General features: G+C 42.6%; 3 protein-coding genes across 4 annotated transcripts in view, besides 1 other annotated feature; 1 reads left to right on the plus strand and 2 right to left on the minus strand.

The window, feature by feature from the left end:
- The window catches only part of Mrtf (Myocardin-related transcription factor), a 48,922-nt gene extending 33,097 nt beyond the window's left edge, over positions 1–15,825 (minus strand). Inside the window, exon 1 of one of the 2 annotated variants that reach the window (NM_001259651.3) lies at positions 15,547–15,825. Coding sequence is in view for 1 of the 2 variants with exons in the window: in NM_001144407.4 (NP_001137879.3) it covers positions 10,912–10,975 (64 nt within the window). In the remaining variant the exon portion in view is untranslated. Of the gene's footprint in view, positions 1–10,911; positions 11,460–15,546 lie in introns of those variants that run through there. The other variant, NM_001144407.4, reaches the window with a different exon arrangement.
- Positions 800–5,003: a mobile genetic element.
- Positions 15,826–16,287: 462 nt separating the features above from the next.
- Positions 16,288–17,681, plus strand: Non2 (Novel nucleolar protein 2). The gene is made up of 2 exons (NM_139488.4): positions 16,288–16,431; positions 16,506–17,681. Exon 2 carries the CDS (start codon positions 16,557–16,559, stop codon positions 17,289–17,291), a length of 735 nt encoding a protein of 244 aa, NP_647745.1. The 5' UTR covers positions 16,288–16,431; positions 16,506–16,556; the 3' UTR covers positions 17,292–17,681.
- Positions 17,682–17,754: 73 nt separating this feature from the next.
- Positions 17,755–21,614, minus strand: AhcyL1 (Adenosylhomocysteinase like 1). The gene is made up of 3 exons (NM_139489.2): positions 20,557–21,614; positions 19,331–19,780; positions 17,755–19,266 (listed from the first exon to the last, which is right to left on the minus strand). The coding sequence occupies exons 1-3, from the start codon at positions 21,076–21,078 to the stop codon at positions 18,673–18,675; spliced, it is 1,566 nt and encodes a 521-aa protein (NP_647746.1). The 5' UTR covers positions 21,079–21,614; the 3' UTR covers positions 17,755–18,672.
- Positions 21,615–21,829: the final 215 nt, after the last annotated feature.

Here is a 21,829-nt window from a genome sequence, read left to right on the forward strand (position 1 = left end):
CTTTCAATAACATTGTTTTATTTAATCACACACCTATATCATACATTTGTTTTGCACATGCAAACATGTGGCAAAAACTATAGTATGCATTTTCAAAATTCCCCAAAAAAACAAAGTCGCTGGTGCGAAAAACTGTCTGCCACAGTTGAAAAGTGCGAAAGAGTCAAACATTAAATTGACCCCCAACCAAGAGCAAATATTGCAGCAAACAAAAATGTCAAAAAGAGAACTCGAATCGTGCAACATGCACCTGTTTCAACTTCAATTCGCGTCGTTTCTATTTTTATATATGGCCCGCAGCGTCTGGTCTTTATTTCTTCCCGGCGTTTTAGCTCTTTCGATTCCCTTTTTGCCATTCTGCCATTTTTCCATTATTTTTTTTTTTTCTTTGCCTGACCCACATTGACAATATTCATGTTTATTAATATGCATCTGACAACTCCGCCCAGCTGTTGTTGTTTGTTCAGCGGAAATGAAGTTATCCGACTTGCCGGCATTAATTGCCCGCTGCACGAGCGGCAACTACTCTAATTAAAGATACATAACTGCATAGCTGCATAAAGATACGAAGCTGCATAAGCAGGCAGTAATTGTTCGCAAAGTGAACTAATTGGCATTTAAAGGATATTAGCCAGGCTACTTTGAGTTGAGAAGGAGAATTTTGCACCTTTAGTCATACGGTGTACTTGAAAAGGATTTAAAGATTTCAATAAAATAAATGTGTGTAATATATTATAAATTATTTCCTTCAAAGCAACCAAGAGCATGTATCTTTTTCATAATTACTTAACTGATTGTTAGCAATAAACGGTAGCAATAAACGGTACTGCTGCACTGCCAGCAAAACAAAACGAAAACGTAAACAAAAAAGCTGGGTCGACCTGGCAGACTGGAATGGACCGCTACATTACAATAAAGCGAAAGCTCAGCCCTGAAAATTCAGATTTGGGAAACAAGCCGAAAAATACACGCGATAACTCTACCTTGATCAAAAATGTAGCCCCTGCAAATACCAACAGATTTGCCTTGCTGGTAGATACCGCTGAGGACGTGCCGCTGGGATCCGTTGATATCGAACCGAAGAAAACAAAGCCTCCGCCAATATACATCCGCGAGAAGAGCACAAGCCGTCTTGTAAATACTTTGATTGGCCTTATTGGGAAAGATAGCTTTCATATAACTCCCCTCGTAAGAGGTTCTATCAACGAAATCAAACTTCAGACGAAAACGGAGGACGACTACAGAAAAGTCACAAACTATTTTACCGCACAAAAAATAGGCTTCTACACCTACCAGCTTAAAAGCAGCAAGGGCCTGCAAGTAGTCCTGAAGGGCATTGAGTCTGATGTTACGCCCGAAGAGATAACTGAGGCGCTAAAGGAAAAGGGATTTTACGCCAAAAACGTGTTCAATATCAAAAACAGAAACAGGCAGCCCCAACCACTCTTCAAGATTGAGCTTGAACCAGAAAACAAGCCTCCTAGAAAAAACGAGGTTCACCCAATTTACAAACTCCAGCTCCTTTTGCACCGTAGGATCACGGTAGAAGAGCCGCACAAACGCAACGCTCCTGTACAATGTACAAACTGCCAAGAGTATGGCCACACGAGGTCATATTGTACACTTCGCCCGGTGTGCGTAGTCTGTGGAGATCTCCACGACTCCAAACAGTGTCAAATTAACAAAGAAAATGCATGCGAGAAAAAATGTAATAACTGCGGGGGCAATCACACAGCAAACTACAGAGGCTGTCCAATCTACAAAGAGCTGAAAATCCGTCTTCACAAAAGAATGAACACGGCGCGGGCACACCAAGGATCAGCTACCCTGATACCATCAGAGACAAATCCTGAAGTAATTTTCTCGAAAGCAGCTAGTTTCGCTCCCTGGCCTACATTCAACACTAACAAGACAACATTTGCTAACGTTTTAAAATCAGGTATGACGCCTCCAACCCAAAACTCCCGAACTCCACATGAAGTGCACACAAAATTAGACACACAACAAAACTATCACCCAGCTGCGCAGCAGGAAACAAAAACTGAAGCTATGATGCAAGCCTTACAACAGAGCATGATGGAATTTATGACATTTATGAAGACCACCATTCAAGACATGATGCGTAATCAAAACCTTTTGATACAAATGCTTGTAGCCCAACAATCAAATAAATAATGGCTACCTTACGCATAGCTACGTGGAACGCCAATGGCGTCTCACAGCGCAAACTTGAGCTAGCTCAATTCCTACATGAGAAGCATATCGACGTAATGCTTCTTTCGGAAACTCATCTCACAAGCAAATACAATTTTCAAATAAGAGACTACCATTTCTACGGTACAAATCATCCCGACGGAAAAGCACACGGTGGCACCGCCATACTCATAAGGAACCGTATGAAGCACCACTTTTACAAAGAATTTGCGGAAAATCATCTTCAGGCCACATCTATCAACATTCAGCTGGATGACAACACTCTCCTTACACTAGCGGCCGTATACTGCCCCCCCCGTTTCACAGTATTAGAAGCTCAATTCCTGGATTTCTTCCAAGCACTAGGGCCACACTTCATTGCAGCAGGCGACTACAACGCTAAACATACTCACTGGGGATCGCGACTTGTGAACCCAAAAGGAAAACAGCTTTATAAGACGATAATAAAAGCCACTAATAAACTTGACCATGTTTCCCCCGGGAGTCCTACATACTGGCCATCAGACCTCAATAAGCTGCCAGACCTGATCGACTTCGCAGTTACGAAAAATATTTCCCGCAGTTTGGTTAAAGCTGAATGTCTGCCGGATCTCTCATCTGATCACTCGCCTGTACTAATTCACCTCCGCCGATACGCAGAAAACGTGAAACCACCAACCAGACTGACCTCTAGCAAAACAAACTGGCTCAGGTATAAAAAATATATAAGTTCACATATTGAGCTAAGCCCAAAACTCAATACTGAATCTGATATAGAGAGCTGCACGTGTGCATTGCAATCCATCCTTACTGCAGCAGCTCTTACTGCAACACCCAAAATAACAAATAATACAATTAATTCAAAAAAGACCAACGTACAAATCGAGCAACTCGTCCACGTAAAACGTCGCTTACGCAGAGAATGGCAATCTTCCAGATCCCCAACTGCAAAACAAAAGCTAAAAGTAGCCACACGGAAACTGGCCAACGCTCTGAAACAAGAAGAGGACGACGATCAGCGCCGATACATAGAGCAACTCACACCAACAGGCACAAAACAAAAGTCATTGTGGCGAGCCCACTCAACTCTTCGCCCACCGACTGAAACCGTTTTGCCGATAAGGAATTCATCAGGTGGCTGGGCCCGTAGTGATGAAGACAGAGCCAACACATTTGCCGCTCACCTACAAAATGTGTTCACGCCAAACCAGGCTACTAGCACATTCGCGCTACCGTCCTATCCCGTAAACCGCCATCAGCAACACACCCCAATTGTGTTTCGTCCTAAAGAAATAACTAAAATAATCAAAGACAATCTCAGCCCGAAAAAATCCCCCGGCTACGACCTTATAACACCGGAAATGATCATCCAGCTGCCACATTCTGCAGTTCGCTACATAACCAAGCTCTTTAATGCCATCACCAAACTTGGTTACTTTCCACAACGATGGAAGATGATGAAGATCATAATGATTCCAAAGCCTGGTAAGAACCACACAGTCGCTTCATCTTACAGACCAATAAGTCTACTCTCATGCATTTCGAAACTATTCGAAAAATGCCTGCTGATCCGACTTAATCAACATCTGATATACCACAATATAATCCCAGCCCACCAATTTGGATTTCGCGAAAGCCATGGAACCATTGAACAGGTGAATCGTATTACAACGGAAATAAGAACTGCATTTGAATATCGCGAATACTGTACAGCAGTATTTTTAGACGTATCCCAAGCATTCGACAAAGTCTGGCTCGACGGCCTAATGTTTAAAATTAAAACATCCCTACCCGAAAGCACACACAAACTTCTAAAGTCTTACCTCTATGACAGAAAGTTTGCTGTGCGGTGCAACACTGCCACTTCCACTGTTCATACAATTGAGGCTGGAGTCCCCCAAGGCAGCGTTCTTGGGCCAACCTTATACCTCATCTATACAGCCGACATCCCTACAAATAGTCGCTTAACGGTATCCACATTTGCCGACGATACAGCTATCCTTAGCCGTTCAAGGTCCCCTATCCAAGCTACAGCACAGTTGGCACTGTACCTCATCGACATCGAGAAGTGGCTCTCTGACTGGCGAATAAAAGTAAACGAGCAAAAATGCAAGCACGTGACGTTTACGCTAAACAGACAAGACTGTCCTCCGCTCTTGTTGAACAGCATACCACTCCCGAAAGCAGACGAGGTAACGTACCTAGGAGTACACCTAGACAGAAGACTCACATGGCGCAGGCACATTGAAGCCAAAAAAACCCAACTTAAACTCAAAGCCAACAACTTACACTGGCTCATCAACTCTGGTTCTCCGCTCAGCCTAGATCACAAGGTCTTGCTCTACAATTCTATATTGAAACCAATCTGGACCTATGGCTCACAGTTATGGGGCAATGCCAGCAACAGCAATATTGACATCATTCAGCGAGCACAATCAAAGATTCTGAGAACCATCACTGGGGCACCGTGGTACGTTCGGAGTGAAAACATCCAAAGAGACTTAAATATCCCATCAGTTACCAACGCAATCACGGAACTTAAGGAAAAATACCATAGCAAGCTTCACACGCACCCCAACCACCTAGCGCGAGGTCTAATCCAGCTCAGCAGCCGTTCCCGTCTCCGGCGAAAGGACCTACCAACCCAGCGAATAAATTATTAGGGCCGTTTAAACATAGAACAGTTGGAAAAATAATACAACTGTTCAAAAAATACTTGTTATAGTTAAGATTTTTAAACTTATTGTTAGTTCTTATACAAGAAGATTCAATAAATAAAAGCAAAGTAAAAAAAAAAAAAAAAAAAAAAAAAAAATGTATCTTTTTCATAATTACTTAACTGATTGTTACGCCTTATGTGAAAAATCCCAGCCTAATTTCGAACACATTTCACGTAGATTTTCGTGGATCCCTGACTAATTAGCCACTCGGATCACGCTTCTGACAAATCCTTTTCGAATCAGTTTCTTTTTCTGGAAGACCCATCTACTAGTCATCTATCGCTCAGCAGTCCCATCCGTCGGCCAATTTATCTATATCGGAGCGGCATTATAAATACAATGACCACACTTCTTGACATGCCATGGTCAAATTTTTGTGCATTTGTCAAAGCGAAAATAAATCACAAAACGCCAAACAAACAAAACGCAACGCAAATGACAATTTCGTTTGGTTTTCGGTTTTTTTTTTTTTCATTTTATTGTTTTTTTTTTTTCTTTTTTTTTGCCTCGACAATTGCGTTGCGTGTTTGGACGCTTTTGTTTAAGAGAAGTGTTCGTTTATGCACTCGAAAGCAATTGGGGAATCTGACATAGTTTTCGCTCAGGCAGAAAGTCAAGTCAGAAAGACAGCCTGGGATATAGATGCCATATAGATATAGACGCGATTCCGTTGACAGCATAAAAAGCGCTGCTAAAAAAGCGAATTATATGCAAAAAGCAAATTTCATGCCACATTTAAAATAGCCAACGCAATGTTTTGTAATTTATCAACGCCCGCCCGCACCAGATATCGCATATATATGTATATTCCACATATTATACAGTATACATATAGTATAGTAGTATTTGCTGTGGCAGGCGTGTGACTGCTGCTACTACGATGTTGCAACGCAATGCAATGGCCACGGCGCAGCAAAATGCAGACATTTCTTGACACTTCTCTAAATAGTTTTGCGTGCGACGCAGCAGAATCGGCGACCAGGGAAAACCAAGGAAAATGCGAGGAAACTCGCAGGGAAATGCGGCACGGATGGGGTGTAGGTAAAACGCACACGGTCACTCGAGTGCCAAAATGTCCCCGCACGCCATTAAAAACGTTGCGAAAATTACACAGCAAACTGAAAGGTGTTCTAATGAGGCGTGCGCCGGACTCTGTTCCGAAATGTGTGTATTTTCGTGGGTGTTTTCGGGCTAAATGGGCCTGGTTGGGGATGCCATTTGCAAGAGTGTTGCACGAGTGAGCTCTCCATCCCCCACACACACACACAAGATAATCATGAAAGTTTAGCCAAAGTTTATGGACTGGAAATCAGCCAAAATGGGTATGTCCTGAAAATAACATTTACATTTCCTGGCACAGAAAACTGCAATGAACTGCATTCAGTTATCTGCAGAAGGTAAGTGCCACTACACTCCATTCACCTAAATCACTTGCAGCAACCTACTCGAGTTTTCCCAACCATCTTTCGTTCTTCGCCCAGCCATTGGCCTCGATTTTAATGCTGCAATTTTCATTGAAATGAGTTCAAAATCAAGGCCGCCGCCGCCATCGCGTCCCGATTTCGGCCATAATGGTCATGCTACATCATCCCGGTCTCGATAAACTTGGGTCTTGAACTCGACCCTAGCGATATGCCATGAATACAAATTGTTGCATTTACAATAAAAAATTCATGGGATTCCATTTCAATAAGCGAAACGGGCGAATAAATGCAGTCGGGGCAAGGCGAATCAGTTTATTAAATAAAAGCCAATGCGAAACATGAAGAATGACCTTTGCAAAGACAGACGCACGCTTCTCGCATGAAAACTTCACTAAATTACCGGGCAAAATATTCGCCAATAAGCCAGAAGGGGAATTTAACGATACAAAGATAAAGGGGCGACGAGGAGCCAGGTAATTTGTTTATCCAGCGAAAGGAACACCTGCAGATTGCCAGCTCGAGATCCCAGAGACAAGTCCCCCTTCCTCCACTCAACACACTTCTCTGTATTTTCCACATTTTTCCCGATTCTATTGTGAGATTGGAATGCAGTAGTTTCCAGTGGCAATAGCAAATTATTGCTGTCTTTCAGGGAAAATGAGTAAAAGCACCAGAGGAAAAGCGCTACTTATGCAAATGGAACGAATGTTTATTCAGACTGGCCTTGGATTGTTGCTGCTGATAAGCTTAGCTACTTAGATAACTTATATCTAATATATATAATTAAATATCATATAATTGAGAAAGTGTTTAACGTTCTGTTATGTGATCATCAAAGTTCGTAAATATTTCATACTGATTTCAATATCTAATACGCCCACTTGTAGGCCTAATACCCATTGTGAATTATTCAGACAGATGTACATATGTATGTAGCATTGCGCCCGCCCCTTTAAAAACCACCCACCCCCACCTGTTTTCCACCCCCGCACACGCCCACACATTGTTTATTTGCACAAATGCGTGCGCTTTCGTTTTTCGAATTTTCCAACGAATTTCTTGGCCGGCCAAATTGCAAAACGAGGTAAAACTGGACAATGTGGGCTATATAGCGCTGCCATACGCTGCGGATTTACATATATATCCACGAAAAACTGCCTGTTGCTGTTGTTGTTTAGGTTTCCCATTCGAGAACATGTGTCTGCAACATGCAAAAGTAATGCACATTGAGTAAAGCGGGGGAGGTGAAACTGTAATCCTTTTCTAGCTCTACTATGCACGCGAAATTGTTAATTTAGTACGAGTATACTTAATAATTGTCTTAAAGTATGATCTCATCTTAAGGGAATTATATGACTAATGTAAGTTCTGTTTTTTTTCCTTAAAAAAAACCAACGATCGATTCTCCTCTCTTACTTTGTACCGCGTACATGAATTTTGACTTTGACTGGACGCTGCCATTTAATGTGTGTAAACATTGCGCAAGCTGGAAACAACAACAAAACCAGCCAGAGAAGCAGGAGTAATAAATTTATACACATTCATACGCCCCGTTGTACACGCTCGCCCAAAACATAGAAGACGCCAGAAAGTGAGGCAAAATGTGGTCGAAAGTGGGACGGAGGATCCGAACTCTGGCTGATTCAGAAAACAAACGAAATTTGACTACAAAAATGGGCAAAATGCAAATACACACAGTCGGCCACAATTCCATGTGTGCGTTTGGCTTTTTCGGCAATTTTGCGGCATGTTTTTCACACATTGGCGCGCTGTGGGGAAAACTGAGGAAAAACAATCGAACACGACGCTGTGGCTGCCATGGAATATCAATATTCATACTCGTATTCGTGTAGTCGTGTATTCATATTCCTATTCATTCCCTTCGATACGATATAACATAGCAAAGATGATGATGATGATGCAAGTGCAAATTTATTTGCCACTTTGTTTGCGGCTCGCCGAGTTGTAAGTGAAATTTTTGAATTTTTGCCATTGGGCGGCTGGCTGGAAAAGCCTCCAAGTTGATTGATTTTCCAATTGCAAACTGAGTGCTTTTGGGTTAGTAGTTTTGGGGCCACACGGAGAGAAATCGAATTAAGTTTATAGATGAAAATTTTATGGATTATTTCTATTAAAAATAATAATAGAAATTTCATTGAATTTATTAAGTTTTTACAGACCAAAAAGCATGTATGTACATATATAGTTATAATTATAGATATTATTAACAAACAATTACTAACATTTTTTCGCCGTGCAACAAACAGTTCAATGAGCTTTGGCAGTTCGATCAACGATTGATCCCCAAATTCTTCGGCTGAACAACCTAAAATGAAAATTTCCCCCTTTTTGAATTCACAGTTCAGCACGATTTTCCGCACCCCCCCAAAAGAGAGCAACAATCGAATGAGATGTCAGGAATGCCCGGACAAAGGGAATTCAATGGGTGGCAAGGGGTAGCTGCAGCAAAAGGCGACTGTAAATAGCCCCAGCGATACTCATTTTAAAGTGTTTAGGAGCGCTCACACGCAGAAAACACAAAATGACAACACCTTGTGCCCCAGTCAGCACTAAAAATTACATTGAAAATGGTCGTAAAAACCGGGGAAAATAAAAAGAAAAGCAGACTGGAAAGGGACAGCATTCGTCTGTGGATGTCTCGTTTTTCTTTTTCATTAAATTACATGTTATTCTGGCTTTGGTCGCACGGCTCAGCTAATTTTGTCGAGCAGGCTGCCTGCCCAGCCCACCTCGTTTATCATGTAAATAAAAAAGCCATAAACGAAAAAACCAAAATTAAATTTTATCCAACATTCTGTTGCAGTTGTCTAATCACAGCCATCAGATTCACTATATATCACAAGGAATAAAAATATATATATATATGCGCGCGATATATTGAAAGAGTGTCAAGGCTTGGAAAATTTTACGTTCCGATTAGCCGCAAGAAATGGAATTTTTTTCCTCTTCTCAGCTATTTGTAAACAAGATTGCATTGTTGTAAACAAGTCGTTTATATGGCCAAGATGATTTGGCTTAGCCTGTTGTTCGCTTGTTTTTTAGTTTGATTAATTCTGGGTATTAGAGTAATTTATTTATTTTTAAACGCTTCACGCGAAAGTTTATTTTTTGTGAGTTTCAACAAGTGTTATCATGGATTTTTGGCCTATTCGAAGATAAAAGGAGTTTTCTTTGAAGGGTTGCATGGGATTTGAGATCGAAACTATTAGAAATATTATCGGAAAGCATATTTATTTATTGATTTCATAAATATTGCATAAAAGTTTATTTGTTGTTTATTTTAAAAGATTTTCCTTCTGTTTCAAAAGGCATTCGGTTACGAAAGATCGCTTCCTATATGAGTTGCATATTCCCATTTGTCTATATCAAATATTTTCCGTACGATTTTCGATTCTGCGACTGCGTTTTCTGGGGTTCGCCCACGCTTTGTTTAACTTTAGCACATATGCTGGGTTCCTCGTTACATTATATATTCATACAATGTCTGCATTTGTTGACAACATTTTACAATGCTTTATTTTTAACAGCTCGTTAGCTACAGCGGAGAAGGGCTGGGGGTGGTGGGTGGCGGTGGGATGTTTTGGGGGCGGGGACGGTGGGCTGGTCAGTTTGACATTGAGCGCGTGCCAAGCAGAAAACGCACGGCCAAAAGGCAGCAAAAACGAATTAAAAAAAAAAAAAACAGCCTCCCCTCATTAGGGACAACACTTTTGCCTAATTTAACTAAACTAACTAAAATGCATCTCAGAGGTTTTTTAAAGTATTAAATTATTGTACGAATACAATCACATTCGACCCAATTATTTTAAGAAATTAAACTCAACGCAACATAACGATTTTTAGAAATATACAAGTGGATAATATATATAATTTCAATTGGAACAAACAAACCATTTATTTCTGTTAGCGATTTACTAAATAGCGAATAACGAAATTTTAATCTGGCTTAATTTGCCACAGTAGCCACAAAATATAGAATATAGAATACAAGCAAGTGGTAAAGTTAAAGGAAAAACTAATTAAATTAGTTCACTGAGCGAAATATTTTGACATTTCCGGTCACATTTTAATGTTGTCAAAATCCCGGCAAAAGTCCATTTTTCCCCAGCTAATCTCGAGGCCTATTTTTTTGCAGCCGCTGGCGTTGGCTGTCATGATTTTCCACTACTGCCGAAAAATTTTAAGTAGACCCGTCAGCTTTGTTCCAATTTGACTTTGGTAGCAGGAAAAACTAAGTGCCCGGCAATTGCTGCCGCAGGGCAAAAGAGCAACAAAAATTAAAACAAACAAATGGAGAGCAAAGTTAATGTCAGTCAAGTGGCGGGGGAAGCAGGGAGCGCGCAGGGGGATGGGTGGCAAATCAAGCATAAATCTTTCAATTGTGTTTGGATTTTGGGCCGGAGTTAATAGCCAAGAACAGCGGCGGCGGAATCGGTTAACGAACCCGCTGCACTGCACTTTTCCGGCCATTGTTTATGTAGAACGGTGGTGGATAGGTGGATATCTGGATATTCGGATAGGCTGGATAGGTTGGATGTAAGATCTAGGCATACCCTCACAATGTTTGCAACATTTTGCTGGTGGCTCATCGCTGGCGGCGTCGGCAATGACCGGCATGGTCCCCGCGAACCACTCGAACCACTGGAGCCCGGTGGTGCAGTCCTTTCGGAGATTCTTCTCGGATCGTGCTTGGCTCGATGGTCGGCGCTGATCGGCGGGCAATTAGAGGAGACACATCCTGCGGTTTCGGCACTAGGAACACTCGCGCGACACAACCACCTGCTGTCAGGAATCTATGGTTTCTCTCTCTCGAACTCTCAATCTCGATCGATCGATAATCTTTTAACAGCGGTTTCAGCAATGGAATGTTGGCATTTTCGTAACACTTCGTAACTTAGGCTAAACACTTTAAGATCAGTTAGATCGGTTAGATCGGGCGTAAGATCCTCTCTCGGTTCGCTATAGTCCGCTACTGACGGTGCTAATCGTTCTGCTGTCTGTCGTCTGTGTGGGACGTCACGCCAGGCTATTTCTAGTCTTTTTTGGCTTTCACATTGCGCTTTTCCGTGAAAATCGTCTGTTTTCGTTCGAGAGACGTTCAAACGTGAAACCTCCGCAGAGACCACTGAGTGTAGATATTCCGGGCGCACGCCGATCTGCTCCCATTTCGAATACCGAATTCGAAATCTTCAAAATTTTCGAACGACTCTCCGCCGCAGAAGCAGCGGCTCGCCAATGTTAGATAATTTGGCTTTTTCACCATTTTTCCTCAATGAAACAATGAACTTTCACATTTCCTACACGAACAACAACCGATTCGTCGAGCTGCTCGCTCTTTTACTCTCCGCATTTCGAAAACGCTTTTTCGAAAATAGAACTCAAGATCCTCTCGCCGGAGAGTCCGGCGATCGGCGATCGGCGCACGGCTCTTAATTTCGAAAAGTTTTCTTCTAAGTTTTCGGTCTACTTTCCCGAGCACCCTACACTAAGGAGAGTTGCTCACTGGGTCGGGCATTTGAGGTCCTACGATCGTTTGGGATCGGTTCCTAAGTGGGTTTGTGGGTCAAGGCGCCTGCCTGCACTTAGTCCAATCATCTTCGGGTGGGTTCGGTTTCGGGGAAATGCGCCAAGGTCCCCCAAAGGTTGAAATTGATTGGTGGCGAATCCTTGGCTGTCACCATATAGCAATTAATGGTCTTTTAAGTGATACCTAGTATATAATTTTTACCAAATAGGATTATATGAACATGACTCAGATTTTTTGTACTCATAGTCCCATTATCCCCAAAACTAGTTAGGCAGTCAGCAAATATAGCCCCTTAAAGTTCAAAGCATCTTAACCCAATCAGTCCTCCTATCTGAATATAGCCTGTACACTTTAAGTATATTTTATTTACGACTGACTTCATAAAATATATTTCCCCATTTCATTTTCCAGTCCCCAACCCCCAGCACCTTCTATTTATGCCCCAAGCCCCATCCCCTTTCGCAAGGAGCAACAAAAAGATATGCCAAGTGAAAAATGCGAAAAAAATCATATTTATTATTTGGCCAGCATCCAAAGCAGAGATCTTAACTGCAAAAATCCTTTGCAAACATTTCGACGACCTTGAAAAGCAACGTCTCTGAAATAACTTTCGCCAGATCGCAGCATAATTTTTTGCCAATAAACAAATTCACAAATTGGGCAATTGGACGTGGGGGAATCGATTCCAGCCATAAAATATAATTTATGATTCGTTCAGAATCTAAACACATACCGAGCTGCGAATTGATTTCAAAATCAATTGGCCAAAAGTTTCAGTGAAAAAACCACCTGCATGACTAATCCCCGATCAGTATCCCCATCGAATTTGCTCTTTCGATTGATTTGCGGCCGAGGAATGCAGGCGAGTGAAAATCAAAGTAAATCGCAGATTTAAATTTAGAACGCCTCAACTAATTGGGTTAAATATAGCGCCCATATATATATTTCTTATTATTCGCAAATAGAAATATACGCTTAAAAGTATAACATTAAAGCACATACCGAAAGCAGCAACTAAAAATAATAAAATTGACTCAGCTCTGATTTTCGCTGTCGTTCGTTTTGATTTAGCGACACAAAATTCTTGCTTCGCCCGACTGACAAGTGCAGAATTTAGTTGGGAATCATTTCTCAAATTTATGGCCAAATTGGGCGCAAACGTCAAAAGGCTTTTCATTTTCAGAGCCCCGGGGAAAATCGCGCGAATGGGCGGCGGATCACCAGGCATCATCTTCGATTGTGTCATGGTTGTGGGCGTGTTGTTTTATGACGCCTTTAGTCACACAACTATTACCAGCCCCCCCTTTAATACAGTGGATACCAGCATATCATGGACATTGTTGTTGAGCTATTATACGTAACATTATTTAGTCACTTAATTAGTACTTGAATAGCAAAAACATCTTAGTAAGAATTTTTAAATAAATTTTTTTTAATTTTCGAATACTTTGTATTTGAGTTTTTGGCCACTGTATCTATGGCAAAATCTTTTTCGGTTTAAAGCGTTCGATTCCTCGCTCTTGCATTGGAAACTTGTCGTAAACAAAGTGAAGCGTATTTCATGCGAAAATATCGCCCATGTGAGTTTTCCATTTGCGGCGATTGCACAATTTCCACACTTTCCATGCTGCAAGTGCAATGCCAGGGCCAAACGAAGTGCACCGAAAAAAAAGGGAATTTATTGGCGAATTTCGGCGTTTGCACACTTTTATGGTGCACATGCTAGAAGCATAAAAAGATACATGCACATCCATTCGAATCTAATTGTTGCCGCAGTCAAGCACCTCGTCCAGGGTCACAGACAAATAGTTGGCACCTGAGTTATGAGTGGGACGACTTTTATGGCCCACTGTGCACCAAGAACTCCCCTCTACCACCCCACACACACTCACTTTTGGATCGCCTTAATGCAGCTTTGCTTATTTATTTCTCGATTTTTGTGCATAAATTATTAGCGGGTAGCATAAAAAGTATGGGAACACGGCAGCAAGACAAACACAAATCGAGCGCGTCAGAATTTTCGGCGTGGGCGAAAAAAGTCTTTCTCCCTTTTTTTCCGGGGCAGGAGCAGCGGCGGGAATTTGGAAAACATTTTTCACCATGCGAAAGTTTTGCTGCTTTTACTTTGACGTCGTTTCATAATGACGAAACGGCACAGCGAGCATTTAGTTTTAAAGCAGCTATAAACAAAAATGATTCGAAACAGCGGGAAACTTCAAGAGATTTCCATTATTTCCTTTACTTTTTTTTTCGTTTTTACCAAATATTTAGATTATAATTATTAATGAAAACCATTCTTAACTGCAATTTATTTTATTTAGTAATGTTATATACAAATAATAACATCATATTTCTCAAGTGATAATTAAATATATTTTTCCTAAGGGATCTATTAAAATGAAAAAATACTTTTTAAACTGCCTATTTCGTCGCCTGATTTCAAAATCTGCGATAATTTATGTGATTACTTAAATGAGAAATGTTAGATCGGTAAAAAGAAAAACAAAAACTATGCCAAGAACATATAATTGGTCTGAAAAAACACTGAAATCTCAAATCTGTTTTCCACACTGCCTGCGAAAAATGAGCGATCACTTTCGTAGCCGGCACATAGCAACAGGTAGCGGGTACAAACTTTTGACAGACACTGTGCGGTGACAACGAGATAAAATAAATAAAAAAGAAACAAACAAAAAATAATAAATGGATGCCTGACACCACGAAGCACACCCGCTGCAATAAATAAATATTTAAATCGGCCAATAATAATGTTACAAAACACTCATAAATATGTGTAAAGATACCGTATTAAATATGTAAGTTATTTAAAATTGTTTGAGTATTTTCTCTCTACTGATAATGTTCAGAGATATCCCTCGGGTCATTGCATTTTGGATGCTGAATTATACAAAGAATGAATTAAGTTACATGCACTCTAATCTCTTATCTTGAGTTGTGTATTTTTATCAGTTTTATAGTTACATACTAATATGTATGTATTGATGTACGTATGTATGTGCATATCTCACCAAACACTTTTATCGTTGCCGGGTAATTCATTTACAGAATTACTGGATCTAATGCCTTTTGCCCACGAAACTGACTCAGTAGAAATAGAAATAATAAAAAACAATAATAAATTTGTGAGGCACAGTACAGTCAGCCCACCTATAAAATTCACTGCATTCATGCGAGAGACCACTGTATAAAAAATTTTTAAATTTCGCGTTATATGTTATACTGTACGCTACAGATTTCTTTATTTAGTTCAATATTTATTTCCAATCATAAAACGTAAGTTAAGGAGAGCGAATATTCCAATTGGAAAAAGGGCGTCGCAGTCTCGAGCAAAAGAAGACAACAAAAGCCGTCGAAACGCCGGCAAAACAAAGACGCGAAGCAGCGGCACAAAGCGGAGTAGCGAAAACCGACGAAGAGGAGCCATTGAGAGATGGGAAAACTTGCGAATCTCTGGCTAAAAGCGAATTAAAAGCACCAGATAGATATACATAAATGCAATTAAATAAAGGGGGCCTACATGAGAATTGCAGCAAAAATCAAATTTGGACGGGAATCTCACGCACATCACACGCACTAAACTCGCACACACGCTCATTTATATAAATAAACAAAAAAGAAGCAGAAAAAATAGCAAAATTACCTCAGCGCACGTTGCTGTTGTTGTTGCCGTGGTTGTGTGTGTGTGTGTGTGTGTTGTAGTTGTTGCTGGTATCTTTTATATATATTGTTATTGTTGCTGCAGCTGCTGAAATCGCAGCGAATATCGCGACACGTAGACGGCCAACGTTAAAGCCAAGAACTTATTGTACATCGGAGAGGCGTTGTCGGCGCGGGGCGAACTTAAGTCGGTTGTTAAATATTATTTTAACAAAGTTTTTAACAAATACGCGACGTTTTTAGAGCTGGTACAAGAATCGATGTTTAACTGAAACTATCGATAAGCCAACAGCTTAGTACTGATTTGGGGTGACCAGATTCAATGCAATTTTGAATCAATGACGATTGACAATCGATAGCACTTTAAGCAAATACAAGAGTAGGTACAAAGTTAGGCAAATTAAAACCATAAACATATATTAAACTGCATATGAAAAAGTAAAACCATATCCATTAATCAATTTTAGATGAATAATTTAAAGACTTTGGCGGTGAGACAGATTTTTGGACATTGCCAAACCGAACCACACCGTTTATTGCCTTTATAAATCAGTATTCTTTTAAAAAACCTCATTATTAAGAAGTGCAATGGATCTAACACACGCATCGCAATTTTTAAAAACAAAAAATAAATACATATTCCTTAATGTTGTCGAAATCAGTTGTAAAGTAAACTTCCACATACCTGTCATCTAGCTAGATTCGACAGCACTGCCGCATTAATCGAAACCGATAGGAGCTCTCATCAAGTAGCAACCCTATAGAGACGCCGGGACTTGGTGTAAAGAAAAAACGAAAAAGATTTGTCTTTTTAAGCGCCGCAAAGAATCCGGAAAAACGTGAATATACCACCGAAAACGGATCTCCGGTAAGTTGAAAATGACTGGGATTAGGTTGTGCGTACAATGGAATAACTGAAAATGCCCACAATGTGACCCGCAGGCTGAAACCCCTACGTGTAGCGCAGGAAAACGAGGAACACCACGAACCAAGATGTCGGACATCTCCAGCGAGGACCTGCGTCGTGAAATTCAGGCGGTTCTGAAGGACGCCGATTTGGCGACCATTTCGGCAAAGAGGGTGCGCGAGCAGGTGGAGGGAAAGCTGAACTGCTCGTTGCTGAGCCGCAAGAAGGAGTTCGACAAGATCGTGATGGAGGTGATCAACGAGCAGCAGGACGAGGAGGACGAAGACGATGACGAGGGCAAGGATCCCGATGCCGATCCCGACGATGAGAGCGAGCCCAGCGAGGAGGAGGACCCCAGCAGCAGCGAGGAGGAGGCCGCCAAGAAGAAGAAGCAGAGCCCCAAGAAGAGGCCACAGCCCACGAAGCACAAGGCGCCCAAGAAGAAGCGCAAGACCCTAAATGCCGACGATTCCGGCACCGAGAGCGATGCCGGCTCGGACTCGGACTACGAGGTGGTCAAGAAGCCGGCGGCCAAGAAGAAGGCCAAGGCGGCCGGGGGAACAGGATCGGGACGTAAGAGCACCGGCTTCACACGCGCATACAATCTATCACCGGAACTGAGCGCCCTCATGGGAGAGTCCTCCCTGCCGCGCCACGAAGTCGTGAAGAAGGTGTGGGCCATCATCAAGGAGCGCGATTTGTACGACCCCAAGAACAAGCAGTTCGCCATTTGCGACGACGAGCTGATGAAGGTGATGAAGATCCGCCGCTTCCGCACCTTTGGCATGCTGAAGCATCTCAAGCCGCACTTTCTCGATTAGATCAGATCCGCCCTCCGATCCTCTCCAGATGCAAATATATGTGTATGCCTCTCCGCCAGCCTGGTTTACCAATCCCCTGTAACTTTCGGCTCCGCCTGGATTTGTTTGTTCCACAACCTTTGATTAAGATTTAGTTGACGCATGTGTTTAGCATTACCCTAATTAGGACGGGTTTGCACATTATGCACTTTACGGCATTTTAGGAATAGTTCAGATGAACGGAAAATTACAAAAAAAAAATCGATTATAATACATAATGTGTATGATTTTTTTTATGACAAACTCGTGTAGTTTACATTTTATAAAATATCAAAGAAAAACATAACAAGTTTAAGGCAAGTACCGAGTAATAAAAAGAGAAATAGACGAGTGATGCATCTGAAAAATACGAAAGCAACTTTTCCTGGTTTTCATTTCGACGGGGCTGCTGGGGGAGAAATCAATCAGTGGAACAGATCTAATTGCTCAATAAAGAATCCCTTTTTTATTGTTTTGCGTTTCTCACAAATTTCTTACAAACATTTTTCACTTTTTCTAATATACATATTAGGTGTATATGCAGTGTATATATATATATAATTCTCGATCTGATATATATGCCAGCGTGTATATAATTGAATAAATGGAATACCTTGCACTGCTGTTCCATTAACGCTCTCGGGACGAAACGAAAGTACAAAAGTATAATCATAATCATAAGCGGGGGCCATAAACATTAACAAATTAAGTACGTAAACAATACGAGAGGTTAAATCGATCACTTATTGCCCAGCTGTCGTAGCTCAAAAAAGGGATTAGTCAGGAAAGTCGTTAACATTAAAATGTACATGGATTTCACGCGAAAAAGTTATAGAAATGTAATGCAAATATGCTAGAAACCATTATACAAGTCAATTCCCATTAAATATATTATCAATTCCGAATTAGAAGTATACATTTAGAGAACTAATCGCGTCTTTTGAGCTACTGCAGTCTGATTGACAGGCGTTCGAAGTATTTAAAATAAATTCAAGTAACTGGCTACAAAAAATGTTGATGGGGATAAATTCTTGGGGCAAGATTAGTTTTGGGGATTAGAGAGTCATGTTGGATAGGTGAACGGAGAGAATACTCCTGCGGCTAAAGCGAGTGCTAAATACTATGTCGAAGACTTTAAATGCTAACGAAAAGCAACCAAGAATTCCGCTCGAGCTAAACTAAGCAATACAATGGTAATAGTAACTTTGTGTTCTCCTTTCCGTATCCTTTTGTGTTTTCCGTGTGTGTGTGTGTCAACAATTGTTTTAAATAGTTTTACTTCTTCGCAAAGACAATACTTTCGTTGGCGTTGTTGTTTCTTCTAATTGCTGGTGTTATTGTCCGCATCCGCCCGCCTTGCGTCCTAGTAGCGGTAGTAGTTGGGCTTGAAAGGACCGGCCTTGTTCAGTCCCATGTACTTGGCCTGCTCGTCGCTCAGCTCCGTCAAATGGGCATCGAAGGTGGGCAGGTGCAGGCTGGCAACATACTCGTCCATCTTCTTGGGCAGCAAGTAGACATCCGACTTGTAGCGTCCGGGCGGGGCATTGAAAAGCTCGATCAGGGCCAGGGCCTGGGTGGCCGAGGTGATAGACACGGCGAACGAGGGGATGCTGGAGCAGCTCAGATTGACCAGCCTGCCCTCGGCCAGAAGAATGATGTACTTGCCCTCCGGCCAGATAATGTGATCCACCTGGGAGCGCACCTTCTCCCAGGTCAAGTCCGGTGTGCGCAGGCCATTCACATCGATTTCCGTGTTCGAGTGGCCCATGTTGCATACGATGCAGCCACTCTTCATCTTGTCCATGTGCTCGCGCACCACCACGTTCTTGTTGCCGGTCGCCGTCACCACAATGTCTACGTTGCGGATCACCTCGTTCAGCTTGACCACACGGAAGCCATCCATACTGGCCTGCAGGGCGCAAATGGGATCGATCTCTGTGATGTACACAATGCAGCCCTACGATTGGAGATTGAAAAGGTGACAAAGGTATATCATACTAATGGTTGTGGGTGCCATTTACCTGCCCCTTTAGAGCCTGAGCACATCCCTTGCCCACATCGCCGTAGCCACAGACCACGACCTGCTTGCCACCGAACATCACGTCCGTGGAGCGCTTGAGGCTGTCCAGGATGGATTCCTTGCAGCTGTAGAGGTTGTCAAATTTGGTCTTTGTCACCGAATCGTTGACATTCATCGCCGGCACTGTCAGCTTGCCGGCCTTAGAGAGCTGATAGAGACGGTGCACTCCGGTGACGCTCTCCTCGACGATTCCCTTGACCAACTTGAACATGGTCGGGTACTTTTTTAGCATCAAGTGCGTGGCATCGCCGCCATCGTCCAGGATCATGTTTGGCTGCCAGTTCTCGGCGTTAACGCAGCGATCTATGCACCACCAGAAGTCCTCTTCCGTCTCGCCGCGCCAGGCAAAGATCGGGATTCCGGATTCGGCCAAAGCAGCAGCCACTTCGTTCTAAAAATAATAAGCAACGATATTGAGTTGTTTTAATAATGACAGTCCTTGAAGGCTAATAAAATGATTGTCAAACAGGTAAAACCCTCGAGAGTTGGCCTGATAAATCGAGTCACCCTAATGCGGCGTAAACATTTGCTAATATCTGACTTATATCGAGCTGATAACGCATCGGGCTCCATTCTCGCTAAGCACGGCACTCGTAGCTTGGCTGATAAGTCCCAGCCGATACAGGTGAATCAGCGTGACAGGCTGTCGGGGGCCGTGGGCGATAAAAGCTGGCACGGATGGGTGCATAAATGATCGGGGAAGGGCGCTCGCCCTCGCACTCGCATCGCTTCATTAGAGAAGCCATAAATTGTTTAGCGTCAGCAGACTCGTGATAATTGCATCAGCCACGCCGCAGGAATAGGCAAACAGATCGAGTAACCGCAGCCGATCCAATGCTGGAACTAAAACTGCGTCCGTAACTTCCACTCCCAATGGTATGGCGACCCAATTCAGGGCACATCAATTACTCAGCGATTGCCAAACACTTGAGCCGCGGGCGCTTAATTGATTAACATGGCTTGATTGATCATTTGTTTGCGTCGCCTGGCGTGACAACAATTGTCTCCAAGCGACCGAGCAGATCAAGTGACCGAGCACGCATATGCATATGAATTTAAATAAATATAGGAAAATGAGTTAAGATATCTCTTAAGAGATTCCATTAAATGCATTAAGCAGCCTATGAATACGTAAGAACCCTATGACATTTTCATACGACATCTCACCTGCGTGGAGTAGATGTTGCAGGCGGCCCAGCGCACGCTGGCGCCCAGTTCCACCAGCGTCTCGATGAGCACGGCAGTCTGGGCGTTGATGTGTGTGCAACCCACGATCTTGGCATCCTTCAGAGGCTTGTCCTCGGCCGCCCGCTTCTTCAGCGCTATGATGCCCGGCATCTCCTGCTCCGCAATCTCGATCTCCCTGCGCCCAAATGCATGCTGGGCGCCTATGTTCCTTACACAGAAATCGGAGCTGCCTTTGGAGTTCTTTTGGACCTTCTCCCTGGGCGGCACGTCGTCGCCATCCTCGCTGCTGCCCGTGTAGCTGGCGGAGCTGAAGGAATCCGTTGAGGAGGCACTAAGCGAGCGGCTCCTGTACCGACTTGTCTTCTTCAGAGCCGAGGACTGCTTGGTGGCCGGCGGAGGAACCACCACGCTGGCATCCTGCGGCGCCGGTCCAGCCTGCTGCTGCTTGTCGCCGCCTCCGAATCCAGGATCAACTACCACAGTGTCTGCCAGGTTGTTCATGGTGGAAGTAGAGGGTAATCTGGGGATTTCCTTACTATCCCTTAAATTGGCTCCTTGCTCTAGCTCCTAGTGTTCCACCTTCTGCGACTCCAGAGCTTGCAATCCTTTTCCGCTGCTCCTTTGAATGGGCGCCTTGGATGTTATGTAAAGTCTGAAATCCAAGCAGGATGCGCTGCAAATGGCTAGTGGTGTGGCCTGGGTCTATACGAACTGCACAATCACGTGATTTATCGACGTTGTGGAGACCACAAATTGCTAAATTAATTGTTTTTAGTGCGAGTCTCCTTTGTTTCACCTCTCCACTATTGTTTTTGTTCTTCTTCTTCTTTTGCGAATGGGGGGCTACACTTTGGATCCGGGGCTTGATGGGAGTTTCCGGAGAGGGGATGATGATGCAGCCGTCGGCTTTCGGGCGACGTTGTTTGTGTGGCGACCAAGTGGGGGATCGTTTGGCGATCGCTTATTGAATTTGATTTTATCCGGAGAAAAGAGAACTAAACCGAACCGAGGACAGTAAGCGAGACACGCGAAAATACCAAAAGCAGAAGGCGTTAGTGCTATTCTGCAAGTGTGGTAAGTTCCCACTGAAGAAAGGCCAAAGTAACGACTTTTTAACTGAAATCGTCTAAAAATTAATTTTTATAATTTCTTACCATTAATTATGTGTTTATTTTTTAATGAGCAAAGTAAATAAAGTGTGATTTACAACTCCTCAGCTGCAAGTCTTTTAAATCTGGTAGCTGGATAATTT

Source organism: Drosophila melanogaster, chromosome 3L, assembly GCF_000001215.4.
Source record: "Drosophila melanogaster chromosome 3L".
NCBI classification, from domain to species: domain Eukaryota; kingdom Metazoa; phylum Arthropoda; class Insecta; order Diptera; family Drosophilidae; genus Drosophila; species Drosophila melanogaster.

Coding starts and splice junctions, on each gene's coding strand:
- Non2 (NM_139488.4), top strand. CDS start 16,557: ATGTCGGACATCTCCAGCGAGGACCTGCGTCGTGAAATTCAGGCGGTT.
- AhcyL1 (NM_139489.2), bottom strand. CDS start 21,078: ATGAACAACCTGGCAGACACTGTGGTAGTTGATCCTGGATTCGGAGGC. Junction 19,781..20,556: donor GCAACATCTACTCCACGCAG/GTGAGATGTCGT, acceptor TATTATTTTTAG/AACGAAGTGGCTGCTGCTTT. Junction 19,267..19,330: donor CTCAGGCTCTAAAGGGGCAG/GTAAATGGCACC, acceptor CTCCAATCGTAG/GGCTGCATTGTGTACATCAC.